General features: G+C 43.9%; 1 protein-coding gene across 2 annotated transcripts in view; it reads right to left on the reverse strand.

Annotated features, from left to right (window-relative positions):
• Positions 1-21,446, reverse strand: part of GPATCH1 (G-patch domain containing 1) — a 57,498-nt gene that overhangs the window by 13,706 nt on the left and 22,346 nt on the right. For both annotated transcript variants that reach the window (XM_073605783.1, XM_073605782.1), the window contains exons 11-13: positions 20,535-20,825; positions 14,039-14,217; positions 11,283-11,410 (exon numbers count right to left, since the gene is read on the reverse strand). In XM_073605783.1, coding sequence (XP_073461884.1) covers positions 11,283-11,410; positions 14,039-14,217; positions 20,535-20,825 — 598 coding nt within the window. The remainder of the gene's footprint in view (positions 1-11,282; positions 11,411-14,038; positions 14,218-20,534; positions 20,826-21,446) is intronic.

The following is a 21,446-nucleotide window of genomic DNA, read 5'->3' on the forward strand; positions in this document are numbered from 1 at the left end:
CATCAACAGTGACAGAATCCCCCTCTGACATGGCCCTTATAGACCCCCTTCACACTGAAGACCGTCCTGCGCTTGTGGTAAAACAAGCGGCGCTTTACCGGCACTGTGCAAGCAGGAGTGGGGCGCTTTTAACCCCAAAGAAGGGGTTAAAAGCGCTGCCCCATGATTTCAATGGCAGGGGTGGTGCAGGAGCGGTGTATACACCGCTCCTGCACCGCCCCAAACACACTGCTTAAAAGGACTTTTTTTTTCCATCCTGCAAGCGCACTGCCCCAGTGTGAAAGCACTCGGGCTTTCACACTGGGGAGGCAGTTCACAGGCATTTTACGGACGCTATTTGTTAGCGCTAAACCGCTTGTAAAGCACCTTCAGTGTGAAAGGGGTCTTAGGAATAGTAACAAGCCTGCTGTAAAGTGTCACCAGTGACAAAATCATTTGTGACACAGGCCTATAACACAACCAACACATCTTTTTTTGCAACGTTTAAAAAGAAGTTAACCTTTGGGAACGTTACACCCATTTTTAGGGTAGGACAAGTAACATGTTCCCACTGCTGCAGCCGCTCCCTGCTGTCCTCTCTCCCCTGTGACAGCAGTACGAGGAAAAGTTCCCTGTACTAGCTGTCACTTTTTGAAAAGGGCACGGTTGTGCAGGGCTCCACTCACATGGCCGTGTCATTCATTCACAGAGTTCTGTGTATGGAATGAACTACAAGTACCATTGAGTAATTCTCAATGAACTACCAAGGCGTTGTAGTAGTTCATACAGTCTTCCTGTCATTGTGAAACTGCCTGGCTATACGATATATGGGGCAGACAGCTCACACAGACAGTCTGCAGGAGATATGCTGATCACTGGTGCAATGCTTTCCAGGGTCCTAAAAAAATAAAATAAATAATAGTGTATATATATATATATATATATATATATATATATATATATATAAATATAAAGAGATCTCTCTCTCTCTCTCTCTCTCTCTCTCTCTCTCTCTCTCTCTCTCTCTCTCTCTCTCTCTCTCTCTCTCTCTCTCTCTCTCTCTCTCTCTCTCTCTCTCTCTCTCTCTCTCTCTCTCTCTCTCTCTCTCTATATATATATATATATATATATATATATATATATATATATATATATATATAATATAATCTATAACACGTCTTGATACTTGCAAACCATGCATCATTTTATTTATTTTTTAAAAAGTGAACTTATCCTTTAAAAGCTAAAGTTCAATCTCTGAACAGGAGGGCTGGCGACTCGGCGTGCTCTTGAATAAAAGTACTTTATTACTGCAAGGTACAGCATATATGCTGACGTGTTTCAGCTACAGATCCTTCATCAAAGCAAAAAGGCTTTAAAAACTGATAAATATAGTATAAAAAAAATCCTAGGGGTTTTCTAGTATTGAGGATAGGTTTCCACCACACCTCGTAATTAAGCAGGATACGATCTGTGCCTCCTCCTCTTAGGGAAATCCCATGGCTTGAATAATGGGATGGACATAAATTTTTGTCTAATGTCAATTTTTGAGTTATTATTATTCAATAAATAATATACTGCTATATTGCCCTGTATGACATATAATATGTTGTTCAGTGTATGTCCTTTTCTATTTGTATTTTTCTGTGCAGTTGTCTTTTCTCCATGTGTTTTTAATGGACTTAATTGTTCTTAATTAGTGAGGCTACTGCCCCTGTGTATAGAGGATTTGTTACTATACATTATATAAAGTTTTTTAATCATTTTGTAGGCTTTGTTGAAGGCTCTATAGCCAAAACACGTCAGAATATACTCTAGACCAGGGGTCTCAAACTGGTGGCCCTCCATCTGTTGCGGAACTACAAGTCCCATAATGCCTCTGCCTGTGGGAGTCATGCTTTTAACGGTCAGCCTTGCAATGCCTCATGGGACTTGTAGTTTTGCAACAGCTGGAGGGCCGCCAGTTTGAGACCCCTGCTCTAGACTTTGCAGCAATAGGCCCCTTTCACACGGACGGACCGTCTATCCGTTTTTCTTCCATCCGTCAACAGACAACAATGCATTCCTATGGGCAAACGGATGACCATCCATTAACCTCTGCTTCCGATTTTATCCGTTTTTTTTTTTTGTAACGTACAAGGCTACGTCGAGATTTGTAAAAAAGGAGATTAACTGACAATGTCCGCCAACGTCCGATGCGTTAAGATCCGTTTTGAAGAAATTCTTTTTTTTTTTGTTTATCTGAACTCAACCTATGACCTGGGCAGTAGTTAGACAATAGGAAGTACATTGGAAGTACATCCCCAAGGAGAACCATGGCCAGAGAAGTCTCCCAGGAGCAGCTCCTAGTCACAATCTGCTTTTTCTTGCTCTCCTTTCTCCACACATAGGCAAATATGACAAACAAACAATGTCATGCTGTCCCAAAAATTGTTGGAATCCATCGCACAATGCAGATATCACACAACAAAGGGCAAAGGAAGGACACAACAAGGACAAGTCCCTCACTGAAAACTGCAATGCAGCATGGGAGGAACAATGCTTTCTGGGTAATGTCATCAAAGCCACAGAAACTGCTGTAAACAGATCAAAACGGATGCAAAAATGGATGTAAAAACGGGTAAATTAACGGATGTAAACAGACGACGGAGGCCCATAAAGTACTTTTATTCAAGAGCTGAACGTCCTGGCTTGAGCACCGGACTCCAGTCTATGAACTTCTAGATTAGCAGTGGAGCTGGGGTAACTTCCTTTTGCCTTTCTCTATAAAGTTCAATCTACTTATTTTTCCTTCTCTGGTTCCTCCTTCCCCTCAACAACACGCCAATGACATTTTCTTTCTCGAACATCACGGGACACAGAGCCACAGTAATTACTGATGGGTTATATAGGTATCGCTGGTGATTGGACACTGGCACACCCTATCAGGAAGTTCAACCCCCTATATAATCCCTCCCCCTTGCAGGGATACCTCAGTCTTAGGTGATGGACGTGTAAAGATGTCCTGTGCTGAGCTCCAAAGGGAATATCCTAAGATCCTATACTGGGGCAAGCCAGGTGAACCGGATCCATTCAAAGATTTTACCCGTAATGCTTCTCTTTTTAGTGAGCTGGACCCCGCAGATCAGAAAATGGCTTTAAACTTCCTAATTTCTGGCGAGGTATTTTACGGTCCCAGAACTGTTGGATCCCCCTATTCGTAGGGGGCCCCAGTCTCTGACGGTTTTTTCAAACGGAGCCCACCGTGAGAGGTGAAGATTGGGTCTGTGTAAACAGCACCCTGCGGCTGGATAAGGTAAGAGGAGATTCCACAGAATTTTTGAGTTCTAGTGGCTTTTCTCCTTTAAGGTAAATGCATGCTATGCCTATTGTGACCACCGGGGGCTGCCAAGAGCACAAACCTGCACATGCTGACTGTCTGTCTCAGGTGTTGTAATCGCTGATTATGTCCCAGCGTCTCAAGCAGGCTGCAAACAGGTAAGGTGGAAGGGGGGATTTCTCATGTTTGAATGTTCCCCCCAGGCTAGAGAGGGGCCACAGGGGTCTAGAAAGTGGTTATACCACCCGGGCTCTGCGGCCTAATGGCCACCATCTCTGAAGATAGCCATTCAGGCAGATCTTGTTACCAGCCTCCCTCCTTCCCCCACCCCCATCCCCAGCCTTTCTCCAGAAGCATGACAGGAGAGTCGGCAGTGCGGGAAGCGCTCGTTTTTTTCAAAACTCGAGGGGGGGGGGCGGTAGAGGAGGGGGCGGGACGTCAGCACAGAGTGCTTAGACTCCCACTCAGGCCAGCTGCAGGCCATTAAAGGCACTCTGTGCAGGTGCACTCATCCTTCTGAGAGACACAGAGCTGACGGTCGCATGTAAGGTGGGACACAGGCATTCTCCTAGGCAGCATTTACTGAAGTAACACCAGACTGAGCATTGGGTAGCAAGGCTTTTAGCCAGACTACATCGCTCAGCGGGCAGTGTTCATTTGTATACCTCACACCTTGTTGCTTTGCACTATGGGTAGAAGAGGTTCAAGCACCCCAGGAACCAGAGACACTAGGGGATCTCGTTCAGGTTCTGAGGGCCCCCTGTCGGCAGCATCCTCCCCCCCTAAAGATGGGCCAGGGGCTACACCTGCCTCTGGCACTTCAGCCCCTGTATATATTACACAAGAGGTTTTTTCCTCAACCATTAATGGTCTAGAGGAAAGATTAATGGCCGTGATTACGTCTTCACTCAGTGGAAGAAAACGCACTAGGCTTTCCTCTGTTCCCCAAGACCCTCAGACAGAGGAGCTCTGGGATAAAGAAGATGAATCCCTTTCAGAGGATCGGGATGGGACGGATGATTCCTCTTTGGGGGAATCAGGTGGAGAGGGACCCTCTGCGACTTCCCAAGAGGAGAAAGTCTTAGTGCAGATCCTCACTGGATTGGTCCGCTCCACATTTAAGTTGCCCATACCTGAAACTGCTAAGGAATCCTCTTCTGCTTTGGGGTCACTGAAACCTTTCCAAGCAGCACATGCTTTTCCTGTTCATACTTTACTTGAAAAGCTCATTTATTCTGAGTGGGATCACCCAGACAAACGTTTTTTTCCGCCGAGAAAGTTTTCAACACTTTATCCGATGGAAGAAAAGTTTATTAAAATGTGGGGAATACCGGCTATTGATGCCGCCATTTCCTCCGTAAATAATAGCCTGACTTGTCCTGTAGACAATGCTCAGATGCTCAGGGATCCTGTAGTTAAGAGGATGGAATCCCTATTGAAGGATGTTTTCTCCTTAGCAGGATCAGTGGCCCAACCTGCAGTAGCAGCGATTGGAGTCTGTCAATACTTAAGAGACCATGTTAAGCAGGTCATCAAAGTATTACCTGAACAGCAGGCCCAGGGGTTTGCTAACCTTCCAGCGGCCTTATGCTTTGTGGTTGACGCCATTAGAGATTTTATCGTGCAAACCTCCCATCTTTCACTGGGGTTGGTGCATATACGTAGAATCCTATGGTTGAAAAATTGGTCAGCCGAAGCACCATGTAAGAAGTTACTGGCTGGGTTTCCATTTCGTGGTGCAAGGTTGTTTGGAGAGGACTTGGATAACTATATCAAGAGAATCTCTTGTGGGAAAAGCACTCTCTTACCTGTCAAGAAGAAGAGTAAGCGTCCCTCTTTCAAACGGACTCTTTCCCCAGCGCCGGGGGCTTCAGCCTCCAGGCAGTCTCGACGGCCGCCTCCATCGGGGTCCAGAGACAAGAGTCAACCCCAGGGACAAAAGAAGTCCTGGGGAAAGAAGCCTACTAGGCAAAACACTAAGACCTCTGCATGAGGGGGCGCCCCCGCTCACTCGAGTGGGGGGAAGACTGCGACAGTTCTCAGAGCTCTGGCACGAGGACTTCCAGGACAGATGGGTAATCTCCACGGTAACCTTAGGGTACAAGCTGGAGTTTCAGGAATTCCCTTCTCCTCGGTTCCTCAGATCAAATGTTCCCAGAGACCCAGAGAAGAAGCAGTCGCTCCTTCTAGCGTTAGAGCGACTTTTGTCGCAGGAGGTCATTATGATAGTTCCCGCAAAGGACCAGGGATTGGGCTTCTATTCCAACCTTTTTACGGTCCAAAAGCCAAATGGGGATGTCAGGCCCATTTTGGACTTAAGGGATCTGAACAGATTCCTAAGGATTCAATCCTTCCGCATGGAATCAATTCGAACAGTAGTTCCCACCCTGCAGGGAGGAGAATTTCTGGCATCAATAGACATCAGAGATGCATATCTGCATGTGCCCATTTTTTCTGCTCATCAGAAGTTTCTGCGCTTCGAGGTAGGAGGGCGCCATTTCCAGTTTGTGGCTCTGCCTTTCGGGATAGCCACTGCACCTCGAGTGTTCACAAAGATCTTGGCTCCTCCTCTGGCCAGATTAAGGGCTCAGGGTATAGCTGTCATAGCATACCTAGACGACCTGCTCTTGATAGACCGGTCGGTAGCCTCTTTGAATGGAAACTTGAGGACCACGGTCAGGTATCTAGAACACCTGGGTTGGAGCCTCAACTTAGAAAAGTCTTTCCTAAAACCAGTAAGAAGTCTGGAGTATTTAGGTCTGATTATAGATACAAGCCAGGAGAAAATATTTCTACCCCAGGCAAAGATCACTGCTTTGAGAGAGCTGATTCTGACAGTAAAGACCAAGAAGGGTCCCTCAGTCCGCCTTTGTATGAGGCTACTAGGGAAGATGGTGTCTTCATTCGAAGCAGTTCCCTATGCTCAGTTTCACTCAAGAATGCTGCAACACAGTATTCTGTCGACCTGGAACAAGAAGGTTCAGGCATTAGACTTTCCGATGCACCTGTCGCATGCGGTGCGTCAGAGCCTCAATTGGTGGCTCATACCCGAAAACCTGCAGAAGGGGAAATCCTTTCTACCGGTTACCTGGACGGTGGTAACAACAGATGCCAGTCTGTCAGGTTGGGGAGCAGTTCTGGAACAGGCTGCGGTCCAAGGGGTATGGTCCAAGACAGAGAGGACCTTACCCATCAACATTCTGGAGATCCGGGCGATACATCTAGCTCTAAAGGCCTGGACTATCAGGCTACAGGGTTGTCCGGTCAGGATCCAGTCCGACAATGCCACAGCAGTGGCTTATGTCAATCATCAGGGAGGCACCCGGAGCCGAGCTGCTCAAAAAGAGGTGAACCAGATCTTAGTCTTGGCAGAGATGCATGTGCCATGCATATCGGCAGTTTTCATCCCGGGAATAGAGAATTGGCAGGCGGACTATCTAAGTCGCCAGCAGTTACTTCCAGGGGAATGGTCTCTGCATCCCGACGTCTTTTGGGCCATATGCCAAAGATGGGGGGTTCCAGATGTAGATCTCTTTGCATCCCGATTCAACAAAAAGATAGACAGATTTGTGGCAAGGACAAAAGATCCTCTTGCATGCGGGACGGATGCGTTGGTGATTCCGTGGCATCGGTTCTCACTGATTTACGCATTCCCGCCTATTCTGCTATTACCACGACTCCTTCGCAGGATCAGGCAGGAAAGGAAGTCGGTACTTCTGGTGGCCCCCGCTTGGCCCAGAAGGACTTGGTATGCAGAAATAGTAAGGATGACGGTGGGTTCCCCGTGGACCCTACCGGTACGCCCAGACCTGTTATCTCAAGGTCCAGTGTTCCATCCTGCCTTACAAACGCTAAATTTGACGGTTTGGCTATTGAGACCCACGTTCTGAAGAGTCGTGGGCTCTCAGGTCCTGTCATATCTACCTTGATTAATGCAAGGAAGCCAGCTTCCAGGATGATTTATCATAGAGTCTGGAAGGCTTATATAACCTGGTGTGAATCCAGAGGTTGGCATCCCAGGAAATATGTCATAGGTAGAGAATCCTTGATTTTCTACAGATGGGATTAGAGATGAAGCTGGCCTTGAGTACCATCAAGGGCCAGGTCTCTGCTTTATCAGTATTATTTCAGCGGCCACTTGCTTCGCATTCTTTGGTCCGAAACTTTATGCAGGGGGTGATGCGTCTTAATCCTCCGGTTAAAGCGCCCCTAAACCCCTGGGACTTGAATTTGGTCCTGGCTGTGTTACAGAAACGGCCTTTTGAACCAATAAGTCAGATTCCTTTGGTCTTGTTGACAAGGAAATTAATTTTTCTGGTGGCCATCTCTTCTGCTAGAAGAGTATCAGAATTAGCAGCTCTTTCCTGTAAGAAGCCTTATTTGATTATACACAAGGATAGAGTGGTACTACGTGCTCATCCTAGTTTTTTACCGAAGGTGGTTTCTGATTTTCATTTAAACCAAGACATTGTTCTACCTTCCTTTTTTCCAGATCCCTGTTCCCCGGAAGAGAGATCTCTACATTCGTTGGATGTAGTAAGAGCAGTTAAGGCCTATCTAGGGGCAACTGCTCAGATCCGCAAGACGGATGTTTTGTTTGTGCTGCCAGAGGGTCCCAATAGAGGACAGGCAGCGTCAAAAGCTACCATTTCTAAATGGATTCGACAGTTGATCATTCAAGCTTACGGTTTGAAACAGAAGATTCCTCCGTTTCAGATCAGGGCACATTCCACAAGGGCTATTGGTGCTTCTTGGGCAGTGCATCACCAGGCCTCTATGGCTCAAATCTGCAAGGCTGCAACCTGGTCTTCAGTTCATACATTCACCAGATTCTATCAGGTGGATGTGAGAAGGCATGAGGATATCGCCTTTGGGTGTAGTGCAGGCAGCGGTACAGGGGTCTCAGGTCTGATTGCACCCTACTTGGTCGTGGTTCCCCCCCCTCAGGTAGCATTGCTCTGGGACATCCCATCAGTAATTACTGTGGCTCTGTGTCCCGTGATGTTCGAGAAAGAAAATAGGATTTTTTAAAACAGCTTACCTGTAAAATCCTTTTCTTTCGAAGGACATCACGGGACACAGAGGTCCCGCCCCTCTTCTAATACACTATATTGCTTGGCTACAAAAAACTGAGGTATCCCTGCAAGGGGGAGGGATTATATAGGGGGTTGAACTTCCTGATAGGGTGTGCCAGTGTCCAATCACCAGTGATACCTATATAACCCATCAGTAATTACTGTGGCTCTGTGTCCCGTGATGTCCTTCGAAAGAAAAGGATTTTACAGGTAAGCCGTTTTAAAAAATCCTATTTTTAACCTTTTGCCGACCAGCCGCCGCAGTTATACTCCGACAAAATGGCACGGGCAGGCGGATAGCCGTCATGTTACGTCGGCTCCTAAGGCGGCCACTTGGGGCGCGTGCGCACCGCCGCCGATGCAAGTGCCCGGCAGTTTCGATGACCGCCGGGCTCCCGCGATCGCTCGTAACATGGCGAGAACCGGGATCTCTGTGTGTAAACACAGAGATCCCGGTTCTCTGAGGGGAGAAATGTGACAGAGCGTCTGTTCATACAAAGTATGAACAGACGTTCTGTCATCTCCCCTAGTCAGTCCCCTCCCCCTTCAGTTAGAACACACATTAGGGAACACAATTAACCCCTTGATTGCCCCCTAGTGTTAACCCCTTCACTGCCAGTGACATTTTTACAGTAATCAATGCATTTTTATAGCACTGATCGCTGTATTAATGCCAATGGTCCCAAAAATGTGTCAAAATTGTCCGATGTGTCCGCTATAATGTTGCAGTCAGGACAAAAATTGCAGATCGCCGCTGCCATTACTAGTAAAAAAAAATAAAATAAATAAAAATGCTATAAATCTATCTCCTATTTTGTAGACACTAACTTTTGTGCAAACCAATCAATATACGCTTATTGCGTTTTTTTTACCAAAAATATGTAGATTACATATCGGCATAAACTGAGAAAAAAATAGCTTTAAAAAAAAAAAATAATAATATGGGGATATTTATTATAGCAAAAAGTACAAAATATTGTGTTTTTTTTCAAAATTGACGCTCTTTTTTTGTTTATAGCACAAAAAATAAAAAACCGCAGAGGTGATTAAATACCACCAAAAGAAAGCTCTATTTGTGGGAATTTTGTTTGGGTGCAACGTCGCACGACCGCGCAATTGTCGCAGTGCCGAATCACAAAAAGTGCTCTGGTCAGGAAGGGGGTAAAATCTTCAAGGGCTCAAGTGGTTAAACAAAGCCTTTCCATTTTCATTACATACTTTATTTTAAGGTATGTAATCACTGGGTCTCTGAGCTTCTCTCTATACTATACTATACAGATCATGGCTGGTGGGAAGGGCCAGCAGGGTGCTGTACATAGCTTCCTGAAAACATCACTACACCCGGCCTCAGTACTCCTCTCAAGAGCCCTCAGTCCTGATGCAAGCAAGGGGCGGGCTCTTGGGATGGGTTTTACAAACATCAAGATGCCTTGTTGGTGGGTATTAGTCTGGGAGGAGTGGATATTTCTAGGCAGGCTGCAATTGCATGCAAAATGCCCACGTGCAATGCTGAGCCTCCACAATTGATAAAAATAAAATCAAATGAATTCATTAAATTTACTTTATTTGATTTCCTTTTCATCAGTTGTGGTTGGGCCAGAGACAGTCAGGCTGGGAAAGGCCTAGATCAGGGGTGTCCAACCCACGGCCCGCATGCGGCTGGGAGAGTTTAGTATGCAGCACGGGGCATATCTGGAAGAACCCTGTGCAAGAAGAAAAGCCACGGTGGCTAGCACATATAGAGGGACGCAGGGGATGCTGCGTACACCTACTTGCATGGCAGCACAGAATGCAGAAAGGAGCACAGCTAAAGGGATGCCGGGGGTGTCATTTTTGTAAAAGTACCAGCAACAGCTAAAGCAGGGCTGCCCCCCCCCCAGATCTTAGTTGCTCCCAACCACCCCACCACCTTCCAACCACCATTAAATTCAAGGACAGTTTGTAAAATCCATGATTTTTCCATGAATGTTTGTTACAGACACGCAGTCTGAATGTCCATAACAGATATTCACAGACAGATGTAAAAAAGCACAGATTTTACAAAACGGTACATGAATTCATGGCTGGTTCACACTACTGCGGGTATCGCAGCTGTTCCCACAAATGCAACCACCCGCAGCTCTTTACAGATGAGTGGGGGCTGCCAGTCAGTCATTCCTAATTGCACCCTCACAAAACTAAAAAACAAAAAACGCAGCACATTTTCAGGTGTGGGAAACAACGAGAAATTGCATGGTGGAAAAGCACCATGCGATTTCCTGACTATTGCAGCTCAAAAATGATGCAGGAACCTTTTTTTTCTGCATGAAATGCAGGTACAGCAGCACAATTAAAATAAATGGGCTACCCTACTCAAGCAAATGCGGCCCAAGACAATTCCTCTTCTAATGTGGCCCAGGAAAGTCACCCCCCTGGCCTAGATGATGCTGGATGCTCTCCAGTCCGTAAACGAGGCTGGCTCTGACTTGCTGCACTTTCTAATGCAGTGTGAGAAGCTCACAGTGTGCAGTGAAACCAGAGTAAAAATTTCTGCACAGAAGGAGCCTGTGCAACTTTGCAACACTGAAGGCAAGGCTGGAGGTCAGATTTATCATTTTTAGGAAGGAAAGGAAGAACCCAGACTAAACACACAGACAACAAAACGGTGAATCAGCCTGTTTTGAACTCAATGTGTACACTTCCATAAACCTGAAAAGCAGGCTACTGTCAAAGATAAGGTGATGTTTCCTTTCACAGCTGACATTTTTATAAACAAATCTCAAAGCCCGTACGTGAGTGAAAGGACGATGTCACGGTGGAATTTGAGGCCTCCAACAGGAGGAGTGAGGACTCGGCTCCTGGATCTAGAATGGTCAGGCATGTCTGGGCCTGCACAGCTCCGCCATGAATGGCATTCCCCTGCAGCTTACCCTGGATAAGGATCAGGGATGTTGAAGCGTTTACACAGCAGTTTGTCCGGGTGCCATTCAAATTGATCTCTGGTCAGCTTCCCAAACATTTTCATTTTCACCGCCGCAGACTTGTCATCCATATCGCCCTGTGGGAGAAACAGAAACATGTGAGAGGTGATTAAACTACTGTCTGTAATTTACCACACTGAATACAAAAAAAAAAAAAAAAAAAAAAAAAATTGAAAATAAAAATAATACATACAATAGATAGATATACATACACACACACACACACAGCTGTGCTCATAAGTTTACATACCTCAGCAGAATTTATGATTTCTTGGCCATTCTTCAGAGAATATGAATGATAACACAAAAACTTTTCTTTCACTCATGGTTAGTTTGGCTGAAGCCATTTATTATCAATCAACTGTGTTTACTCTTTTTAAATCATAATGGCAACAGAAACTTCCCAAATGAACCTGATCAAAAAAGTTTACATACCCCAGTTCTTAATACCGTGTATTGCCCCCTTTAACATCAATGACAGCTTGAAGTCTTTTGTGGTATTTGTGGATGAGGCTCTTTATCTTCTCAGATGGTAAAGCTGCCCATTCCTCTTGGTAAAAGGCCTCCAGTTTCTGTAAATTCTTGGGCTGTCTTGCATGAACTGCATGTTTTGAGATCCCCCCAGAGTGACTCAATGATATTGAGGTCAGGAGACTGAGATGGCCACTCCAGAACCTTCACTTTATTTTGCTGTAGCCAATGACAGGTCGACTTGGCCTTGTGTTTTGGATCATTGTCATGTTGGAATTTCCAAGTATGTCCCATGCGCAGCTTCCTGGCTGATGCAACAATTTTCCTGGCAGTTGTGGCTGAAATTTTAGTTGGTCTACCTGACCGTGGTTTGATTTCCACAGAACCCCCTCATGACTCAGAACTCAAAAACATCAGTGCAGCACTGGATGAAAGATGCAAGGGTCTGTCAGGAGTCCAGAAACTCATTGACCTTTTATACACACACACTAATTATAAGCAATCAGATCACAGGTGAGGATGGTTACCTTTAATAGCCATTCAAACTCCTTTGTGTCAACTGGTGTGCATGTTATCAGGCCAAAATCACCAGGGTATGTAAACTTTTGATCAGAGTCATTTGGGTAGTTTCTGTTGCCATTATGATTTAAAAAGAGTAAACACAGCTGATTGATAATAAATGGCTTCAGTCAAACATTAACCATGAGTGAAAGAAATGTTTTTGTGTTATCATTCATATTCTCTGAAAAACGGCCAAGAAATCATAAATTCTGCCAGGGTATGAGCACAATTGTCAATATATTATATAACATAAAAAATATAATGTATTGTAATTTATTATTATTATCCTCAAAGGCACTCCGCACCTCATAATTAGTAAGCACAGACTAACAGACACGTCTCTTAGCCAAAGCCCTTTACACACCTTATCCCTAGCCAGTATTGTGCAGCAATGCACATGTGCTAGAGAGCTGCCATTGCACACATGGATCTATGGTAAGCTCGATACACCCAATGAAACCAAATAGTGCACACACAGTACCCAGGGTCCCTGCCATCGCGGACCTGCTTTCACAATGTTGTTTGCCTGGCTGTCTGTTTTCAGTGCCTTTTCTTTAGCTACTCATCCGGAACCAGCACGTGGTTAGGTAAATTTAAAAAAACCCTCACGATTTGCTTACTTGTCCCTGGATGAGAGCCAGGCAGCATTTTAGGAGAGGTCAGCAGTAAAAAAAAAAAAAAAAGTACTGCGGAGGAATCTCTGCATTGAAGATGAATATTGCAGCAAAAGCTGGTTTTGCTGATTAATCTTTTAATTTGACATTCATTTTTATCCTGGTATTTTAATTCAGCTTTAAAAAGTGTATAAAAAATAAATAAAAATTGGATCCTGTTCCTTTAAAAGCATGTTATGCAGCACAGTGTTTGTGCTGTGTCATTTGGCCCCTTCTATCACCTGAAATACCTGGCTGATTCTGCCTTTCCCCCTGTAAAATGACCACGGATTATCATGGCTGCTGAGCCCTGACACTGTGGTCAGTTTACGTGCCTCCGTCATCTGCTCTCCCCTGTCCTCCTCTCCCCCTCCCTGTCAGCTCTGCCTGCTCCTTTATCCCCCCTCCTGCTGTAAAAATAACTGTTTTAGTTCTATAGCTCCCCCTGTTAGGTGGCATGATACTCCCCAGTGTATGATTTACAAAAATATGCTGCCGAATACCTTATTTCCGTGTGGGTCTCGGCGCTCATGTGACTGCCCGCTGGTCTCTGCCTCTCCTCCTCCTGGCTGTCAGTGGGGGGCCCCTCCCCCTGCAGCTTTTTAGATCGGAGAGGAGACCAGCGGGCAGTCACGTGAGTGCCGATTGGCATTCGATAATAAGGTATTAGGCAGCATATTTTTATAAATCACATACACTGGGGAGATCAGGTTATCTAACAGAGGGAACTATAAAAACGAAAAAAAAAAGTGGCTTTACAAACACTTTAAAAAACAATTCATATATTTAAAGATTAGGCTATTAAAATCCAGAACATCCCATCTCTACAAAGGAATTTACAAAAAAAAAAAAAAAAAACCACACAGTATGACCGTGACATTGTGGGGTAATTTTGAAAGGGAAGCGAACGATGTTGTGCAGTCAGATGAGCAATGATTAGTAGTAAAGGGTCATTGCACTTTGTCTCATAAGATAGACACAATAATGTATAAATATTATAGAAATCTCTGGGGAAGGAACCTCTTGATCCCTGGGAACTTCCACATTGTCCGAATCATCTTCGTGCTTTCCTCGGGTGAATCGAGAGGACAGAGAGGAATTGGTCGGCTTGTACAACATGGCAGACCGCATGAACTCATCCTGCTCGCGAGATTGCTCCCATTCGGTCATGCTGGAGTCCAGGGAAGTTTCCAGAGCGTCTGGAAAATAAGCAGAATTTACTGATAGCGGTCTATAATTTACAGCATATTCAGGCTTATGTACTAATGTGTTCCCGCTGGTGTTCTTTTCTGACAGCCACCAAACTCAATACATTTATGACGGGTCTGGTGCTGATCAGTATCTAGCACTAGGAATGCGCTAAAGGTCTGTATGGAATTTTTTTTTGGGGGGGGGGGGGTTTATACGCTTTTTTTGTGGGGTCCTCCTTTAACATCCATACCAGATTCAATGGGTCTGGTATAGTATATGGGGGGCATGCCTTCTTAACAGTCATATCAGATGCTCCTCAAAAGATAATCCAGTATGTATACTTTTAGCGGGAACTCCATGCCCTTTTTTTTCCTCCCCTAAGGGGGGGGGGGGGATCACCCATTAAAGCGGAGTTCCACCTAATTTTTAAAGTTTGCCCACCCTGCATTGCCACTAATCATTATTATTTATTTTTTTTTTTTTAAAGCTTATTACCTTTTTTGGCTAGCAGGCAGGTGCACTTCTGTCATATCTGGATGCCCATAGGGGTACTTGTGTGTTCATACTCCGAGTCCTGCTTTGTATGTCCATAAGACACACAGAGCACTGCTCAGCCCGGCTCCCTCCTCACTGGCTGTGATTGGCTCCTGCTGCTGTATATGAGTCAATGAGGAGCAAGAGAGCCCACAGCGTCTCGGCTCTCGTGCACATCACTGGATGGAAAATCGGGCTCAGGTATGTATTTAGGTGGGCTGGGGGTGCATGCAGAAACATTATCTTCCTCCATAGATAGAATGCAGTCAAGTATAAAAAACTTTCTGCCTTTCTGAACCACTTTAACCACCTGCCTACTGGGGCAATTTCATTTTTTGCACATGTTAAAAATCTGCATTGCTTGCTATAAATTACTGTAACCCCCCCCCCCCCCAAAAAGTATATATTTTCTGAAAGCAAAGATCCTGGAGATTAATTAGTGGTAGTTGCTATTTTTAATATTGCAACTGTTTAGCAAACATTTTAAATTAGGGAAACTATACACTATAATTAAGTGCAAAACACACATACTATACTATTTTACCCAATATGTTTGTAAAATAAAGAAAAAAAAAAAGTCTGTCGGGTAAATAGATCAGGGTGGATTTGATTTAAATCAAGTCAATTTAATTCACAATTTAAATCGCTAGTAAAAAAGGCTTGAATCAACTCGATTTAAATCATTATTTTCAAAGAGTAACTGTCATCTGTCCCGCAGCGGCTCCACCTCTGACCCGCTGTTGGCTCACTGACAGTCCCATTCACTTTAATGGGACGGCTGGTGATGCGGCAGTGACACAACAAGGTGAGGGACGTGGTGGCAGCAGGTGAGTGGATGCCGCTAACAGGCGCTGCCATGATGGATCTGAAATGACAGGTGCTCTTTAAATGTAAGGACTCATTCTTGCTGGTAGTTAGAATCTTTAATATTTGCAAACAAAATGAAGGTTTTCTCATTTAGAATAATAAGCGGTCAAGTTAGTAAAACAACGATATCAGAACCGTACAGTTTGTAGTGTACATAGGATTTGCAAATCAATGGGATAAAGGAATATTCTTGAACTTTGGTTTATCTCATGGTTACTGTGAAAATTGTGTGAATGCATCAATGCAGTGCATGTTATCTCAGCTTGCATTCAATGAATGAGTTTACCAAAAAATGTAAATATTGCAGAATTTACAGCCTCATGCTCCATTTCATGCTAAATAAACTAAATTATGAATGTATCTTTAAATAGATTTTTACTTGACTTTACTTGATTAAAAAATAAATATATATATATATATATATATATATATATATATATATATATATATATATATATATATATATATATATATATATATATATATATATTATATATATATATATTAAATAAAAAAAAAAATCATTGATTTTTATCCACCCTGAAATAGATACCAAACATGTCTAGCCCTGAAAATGGACAGGCACATGAATTCCAAAAAAAACACGATGGTACCCAAAATTCTCCATAGGCTACACTTGAAAAGCCTTTACAGGTGAGGAGTTTAGAAGTTAACTGTCAATTACGGTCTTAGAAAAATTGCTCTCACTCCAAAATTCATGATGATACCTCCCATATGCGGCGCAACATATACATGACTGCCCTATGCTGCTCAATACGTAGGGGGTGTGCATAGGGGTGCTATATTTTATTACATTTATTTTATTTTTTTTAATTCGTTAACCTATAAAAAGACAAAACTCCGTTTTTAGTTTTATATAGAGTGCAGAAGGACTGGAATATGTCAGGTTTTAATTTCTGTCTGTGCCCCCTGTTTTGTCTTATAATCATCCATTATCATCAAAAGAAAATCTCCAAATTTTGGCTTGACACTCAAACAGGAATAGAAGGGAAATCTTCCAATGGGGACACTACTTCTGGTGACCCTGGGGAAAGCCCCGGATTCCCTAACTTATGAAGGATTGCCTTTCCCTTCCTGTCTTGGCTATGGGACAGGAAGTGAAGGAAAATTTCCCGAAATGGCAAAAAAAAAAAAAAAAAAAAAAAACCACACACCCCACATCTGACAGGGGTTACAAAACTCGGTTCACACTGTTTTGAATACAGACATTGCATGGGATTCACACCGCAATGCTGTGCAGATCACATGCGATGTCTGTGCCACGTGAATTCAGCCATACAAACTGTATGGCTGAAATCGCATCGCATTTGCATCAAAATGGTGTGGGACCCTTTTTTTGGTCCGCACTGAAATCGGATCACATGGGTGTTCACACCCATGCGATCCGCTTCCAGTACCATTTGACAGTTTGCACTGTGATCCGATCTGGAGGTGTCATGAACTTTCTTTTGAAAGAGGGCAGTGCGAACTGCCTGCGAGTGACATGCGATGCTGGAACCTGCACAGGAATTGCGCTGGTTCCCACGACGCCAGTGTGTATCTGGACCTAGTTCTACTAATCCTAAGCGATTCTAAAAAGGTTTTTTCTTTTTTTTTTTTTTTTTTTTTTAACAAACATGTTATACTTGCCTGCTCTGTGTAATGGTTTTGCACAGAGCAGCCCCGATCCTCTTCTTTTTGGGTCCCCCGCTGGCAGTCCTGGCTCCTCCCCCCTGCCTCCATAGCAAGGCTCTTGCTATGGGGGCATTCTAGCAAGCTCGTTCCTGAGCCACGATCCTATGAATGAACATGGTCAATTCACAGACACAGTGCGGCTTGGCACCGCCCCCTGATCTCCCCTTATTGGCTCTCTGGCTGTGATTGACAGCCATTTGCTGTGTGAGCCAATAATAAAAAAAAAAAAAAAAAAGACTCGGGAGAGCCGCTGCTCTTATGCACATCGCTGGATCAAGATGAGGCTCAGGTAAGTATAAGTGGGGGCTGTACCCAGAAGGTTTTTTACCCCAATGCATTAAGGTAAAAAAAAAAAAATATCTTCTGCCTTTACACCCAATTTAACTTTATTGCTATCACAAGGGGGCTGACAAGCCCCTTATGCGGTAGTATGGGCAGATGACAGGTACTCTTTATTGTCTTATTAGGGGTCTTCTGAGAGCCCCAAAAAAGTGAACACTTTTAATCAGAAAGTCAGTACCAAGCTGATAGCTGCTGCTGCTTGATTTAACCACTTCTCTACCATGCGATTTAGAAACATACCTTGGTAGACAAGTGGTTAAGTGAATCCCCTGCTGCTTTGTTTGTAAGTAGGCAGCCGAAGCCATCATTTACAGAGCACTACGCTGGCAGCACAGGGCATCATGACAACTACATGTAACAGGGTACAGAAGTGTATCCAGGAGAAGATTAGGAGTTTGTTACATTTTTCTTGAAAAGGTGAACTCACCCTTTAAAAAAGGTCATAATAAACGATGTTCTGGCTGATTCAATCAGATGCGGGGAAATTACAAAGTACATTTTGACCTTGTATCCAATTGCGGTCTGACCGTCTGGTGAGTCACAGCCGAGCAAAAAGGAGCTCCACTTCTACAAAGCCTTAGTATGCCCTCAGCTTCCAAATCATTTCCTTGATTATCATGTGGTTTAAAGCAAGGAAAGGAGGAGAGCTTTATAGAAAATGCAGACAAAAATGAAAGGCTGCAACAAGGAGCTGTTGCATTTGTCTGTACATTAAAAAAAAAATACACCTTTAATAAGGAACTGCAATCTGCTCACGTCATTTGTAATAAAAAAAAGTTTCCATTCTGAAGCTTCATTCCAACCACTCTGCGTATTATTTTATATATACTGAGATTCTGTACTTGCAAAATATGCTGCAGAAATCTCCCTTCATTGAGTCTGGCTGCCATTGAGTCTGGCTGCATCCATTTTAGCTGTGGGCAGCTGAAGCTGCCGCCTGTTCACTTCCTGGATTTACACCGACACACCTCCAGCTCTGCTGCTCTCATTGGCCCTCTTATGACTCATCCCCCTTCCCTTCCTGGCAAACTCTCACAAGAGTAAGCTATGCATGATGTCATACGCCTAGGCTTTTTTCCCAGACAAGATTCAAGGATTTACTGGCAGAAAAAAACGGTTTTACTAACCAAAGTTAAAACAAGTTTTAATAGATGGAAAGATGAAAAATGACTGAAGTACCACTTTAAGGGCCCATTCACACCAGAAACTGCACGTAACTGCGCATTTCTGACTGCATGTTTACATGTGTTTGTGCTGCGTTTGCCGTGCATTTTTCCAATACGTTTTTTGGGCTTGGTTTTCTTGGCTTAAATAGGCATGGCGCAGTGCATTGGAAGTGCGGAAAAATTCTGCATGCTCTACTTTTTTTTTATTTTTTTAAACTGCGCTGAACTGCACTGCAATGGTGTGAACTATGCCCATAGGACTACCTTGATTTTGGGCTGTCTATGCAGTTGGAGTAGAGTTCAAAATGCATCCAATTGCATTCAACTGTGTTCAGTGTAAAAGGGCCCTAACGCACTGATGAAGGGGGTAAGGGCAAAGGCTTGGCCCCCAAAGCATGCTAGCCATGTATACAGACTTCATTTGATTTTACATTGCAATAACCTTGTGTCCATACTGCAGTATTACGGTGTGGTGCTTCACTCCCAAGTAGATATTGTCAAAACCTTGTCACCAAAGACTGTGCTTTTTGTGAATGGCAAACCAAACAGAGGGGGTAGAGACAAGTAACCAGCCAGCACTGGTGTCGGTCATACAAGTCTCTCTGATGCGGCAGGGAGATCCCACAGCCCTTTAAAAGGAAGGTAAACTGCTACAAAAATATTAAAAAGGATAAGTTCACCTTCTCAGAAAAAATTTAAAAAAATAAATAAATGCATGTTTTTTTTGCCGGTAAAAAAAAATATGCATTTATTATTTTTTGTTGTAAGAACCTGCACTAGTGATCAGCAGATCAAGGTCTCAGCTGATACATGCTGACCGGAAGAATGAATGAACTAACACAGCGCACACAGCTCCATGATAGTTCATTGAAAACTAGAACCTGACAGCCGCAAAGGCTGCTGGACCTTGTAGTTTTCCAGTCACAGAGCGTTGAGAATGAGTGATGCGGCCCCCCGCTGGCACAGCTGGGGATCAGGGAGGTGCATTCATAACGCATTACACCCCGAATATGGGTGTAACATGTTATGAAAAGGTAAAAAAACTTTTTAGCTGGAGTTTAACCTGCTGACATTTTTAATTATATATGTTTTTAATTTTTATACCAAAAAAGAAATATCATTTACAATTTAAAACCTTGAAGATAAAAAAAAAAAAAAAAAAAAAGTACATTCCCATTTGGAACAGCATGCACAAAAATCCCACAAAAACTCCTGTAAAAGCGACCTATATGTAAAAATACCGTAATTGTACTTTATAGTGTGAACTGAAAATACAAAAAAGTTTTGAGATTGCAAATACCTCAAGCCTCAACTCCAAAAAAGAAAAAGCCTAGACTGTGCCTACTACAGTAAATGAGACAGGAAGAAGACAGGACATTGGGGTTGATTTACTAAAGAAAAATATACTGTGCACTGCAACTCCACTTGCTCCAGAGCTTAGTAAAAGAGGTAAAGTTTCACTTTGAAAAGAATACTTAAATCACAAACATGCAAGGAAAAAAAAAAAAAAAAAAAAAAAAAAAAAAAGAAAAAAAACCTGCATTTTTGTTTGTACATGATTGGATGAAAGAAACCAGCAGAGCTTCCCCTCACTTCAGAGCTTTCTCTCAGGTCTAGAGCAAGTGCGCAGTATATTTAGTAAATCAACCTCTCGGTGTCAATGTATAGTGTGCAACGATTAGAGATTTTACAAAAAAAACAAATAAATTATGATCTGCTACCTTTCTGTCCTTCGTGGAGTTTCCGGGTGTATATTTCATATCTTTTCTGTTTTTCTGGATTCCCCTCAAAGGGTCGGAATTCTGACGCATTTGGCGGTATGAGCCGGCGGTCAAGTAACTCATCCTGCCGCTTGTTCTGTGCCTCATCTGCAGACGCGGCCTGAAAGCGGTTCTTTATAGCTTCCTGTGCGAGTTTCTGTGCTTTCAGCCTCTGCTCCTCTAAGGTCTGTGTCATGTCTTTGATCCTTTCCCGGTCCTTATTGGAGAGGAGGTCTAGGACAGAAGCTGGACCTAGGAATTTAAAAATCACAAAATGCGGCATGATTCCAATTTGTCGGGTTTTTATTCGTGCCTTCAGGAAGGTTATGCCAGCATGTATGCTCATGTATTGGCATGGGCAGGTGTGCATGGGTGTTATGCAGATAATTTAGAGTTAGTCTCTCCATTGCTGTCCCCGGCCTGTTCTATGTACTTCAAAGCTCTCTGCTGTTCTTGTGCTGCACTGCCCAACCACTGCAGCAGTGGCTGCAACCCCCCCCCCCCCAGGTCCGCACTCAGCCCTCCACAGCCGCCCCCCCCGCACTGACCCCTCCACGGTCCCCCAAACCCAGTTACTCTATGGCTTCTCCTCCCGGCCAACCCGATCCGCCTTCTTTCCTGATTGGCCAGGAGAAGAAGCAGGAAGACAATAGCTAATATCGATTCGCTAGTGTCACAAGTGGGTGGGTTCTGCGCCCTGAGCCCAACCTTTTTTAGAGCCTCTGCCTCTAATCACGTGGCTTGGAAAGAGACAAAAAAAACCTCATAGAAACCTATGAGTCCAGCACCCTGCATGCAAACTAGGAGGGCACTGCAGACCGCTGTTCCTAAACCTTGCTGCCCAATGAGGACCACAGCCTCTGGTGACCTGAC

The sequence above is a fragment of the Aquarana catesbeiana genome, linkage group LG11, assembly GCF_042186555.1.
Source record: "Aquarana catesbeiana isolate 2022-GZ linkage group LG11, ASM4218655v1, whole genome shotgun sequence".
NCBI lineage: Eukaryota > Metazoa > Chordata > Amphibia > Anura > Ranidae > Aquarana > Aquarana catesbeiana.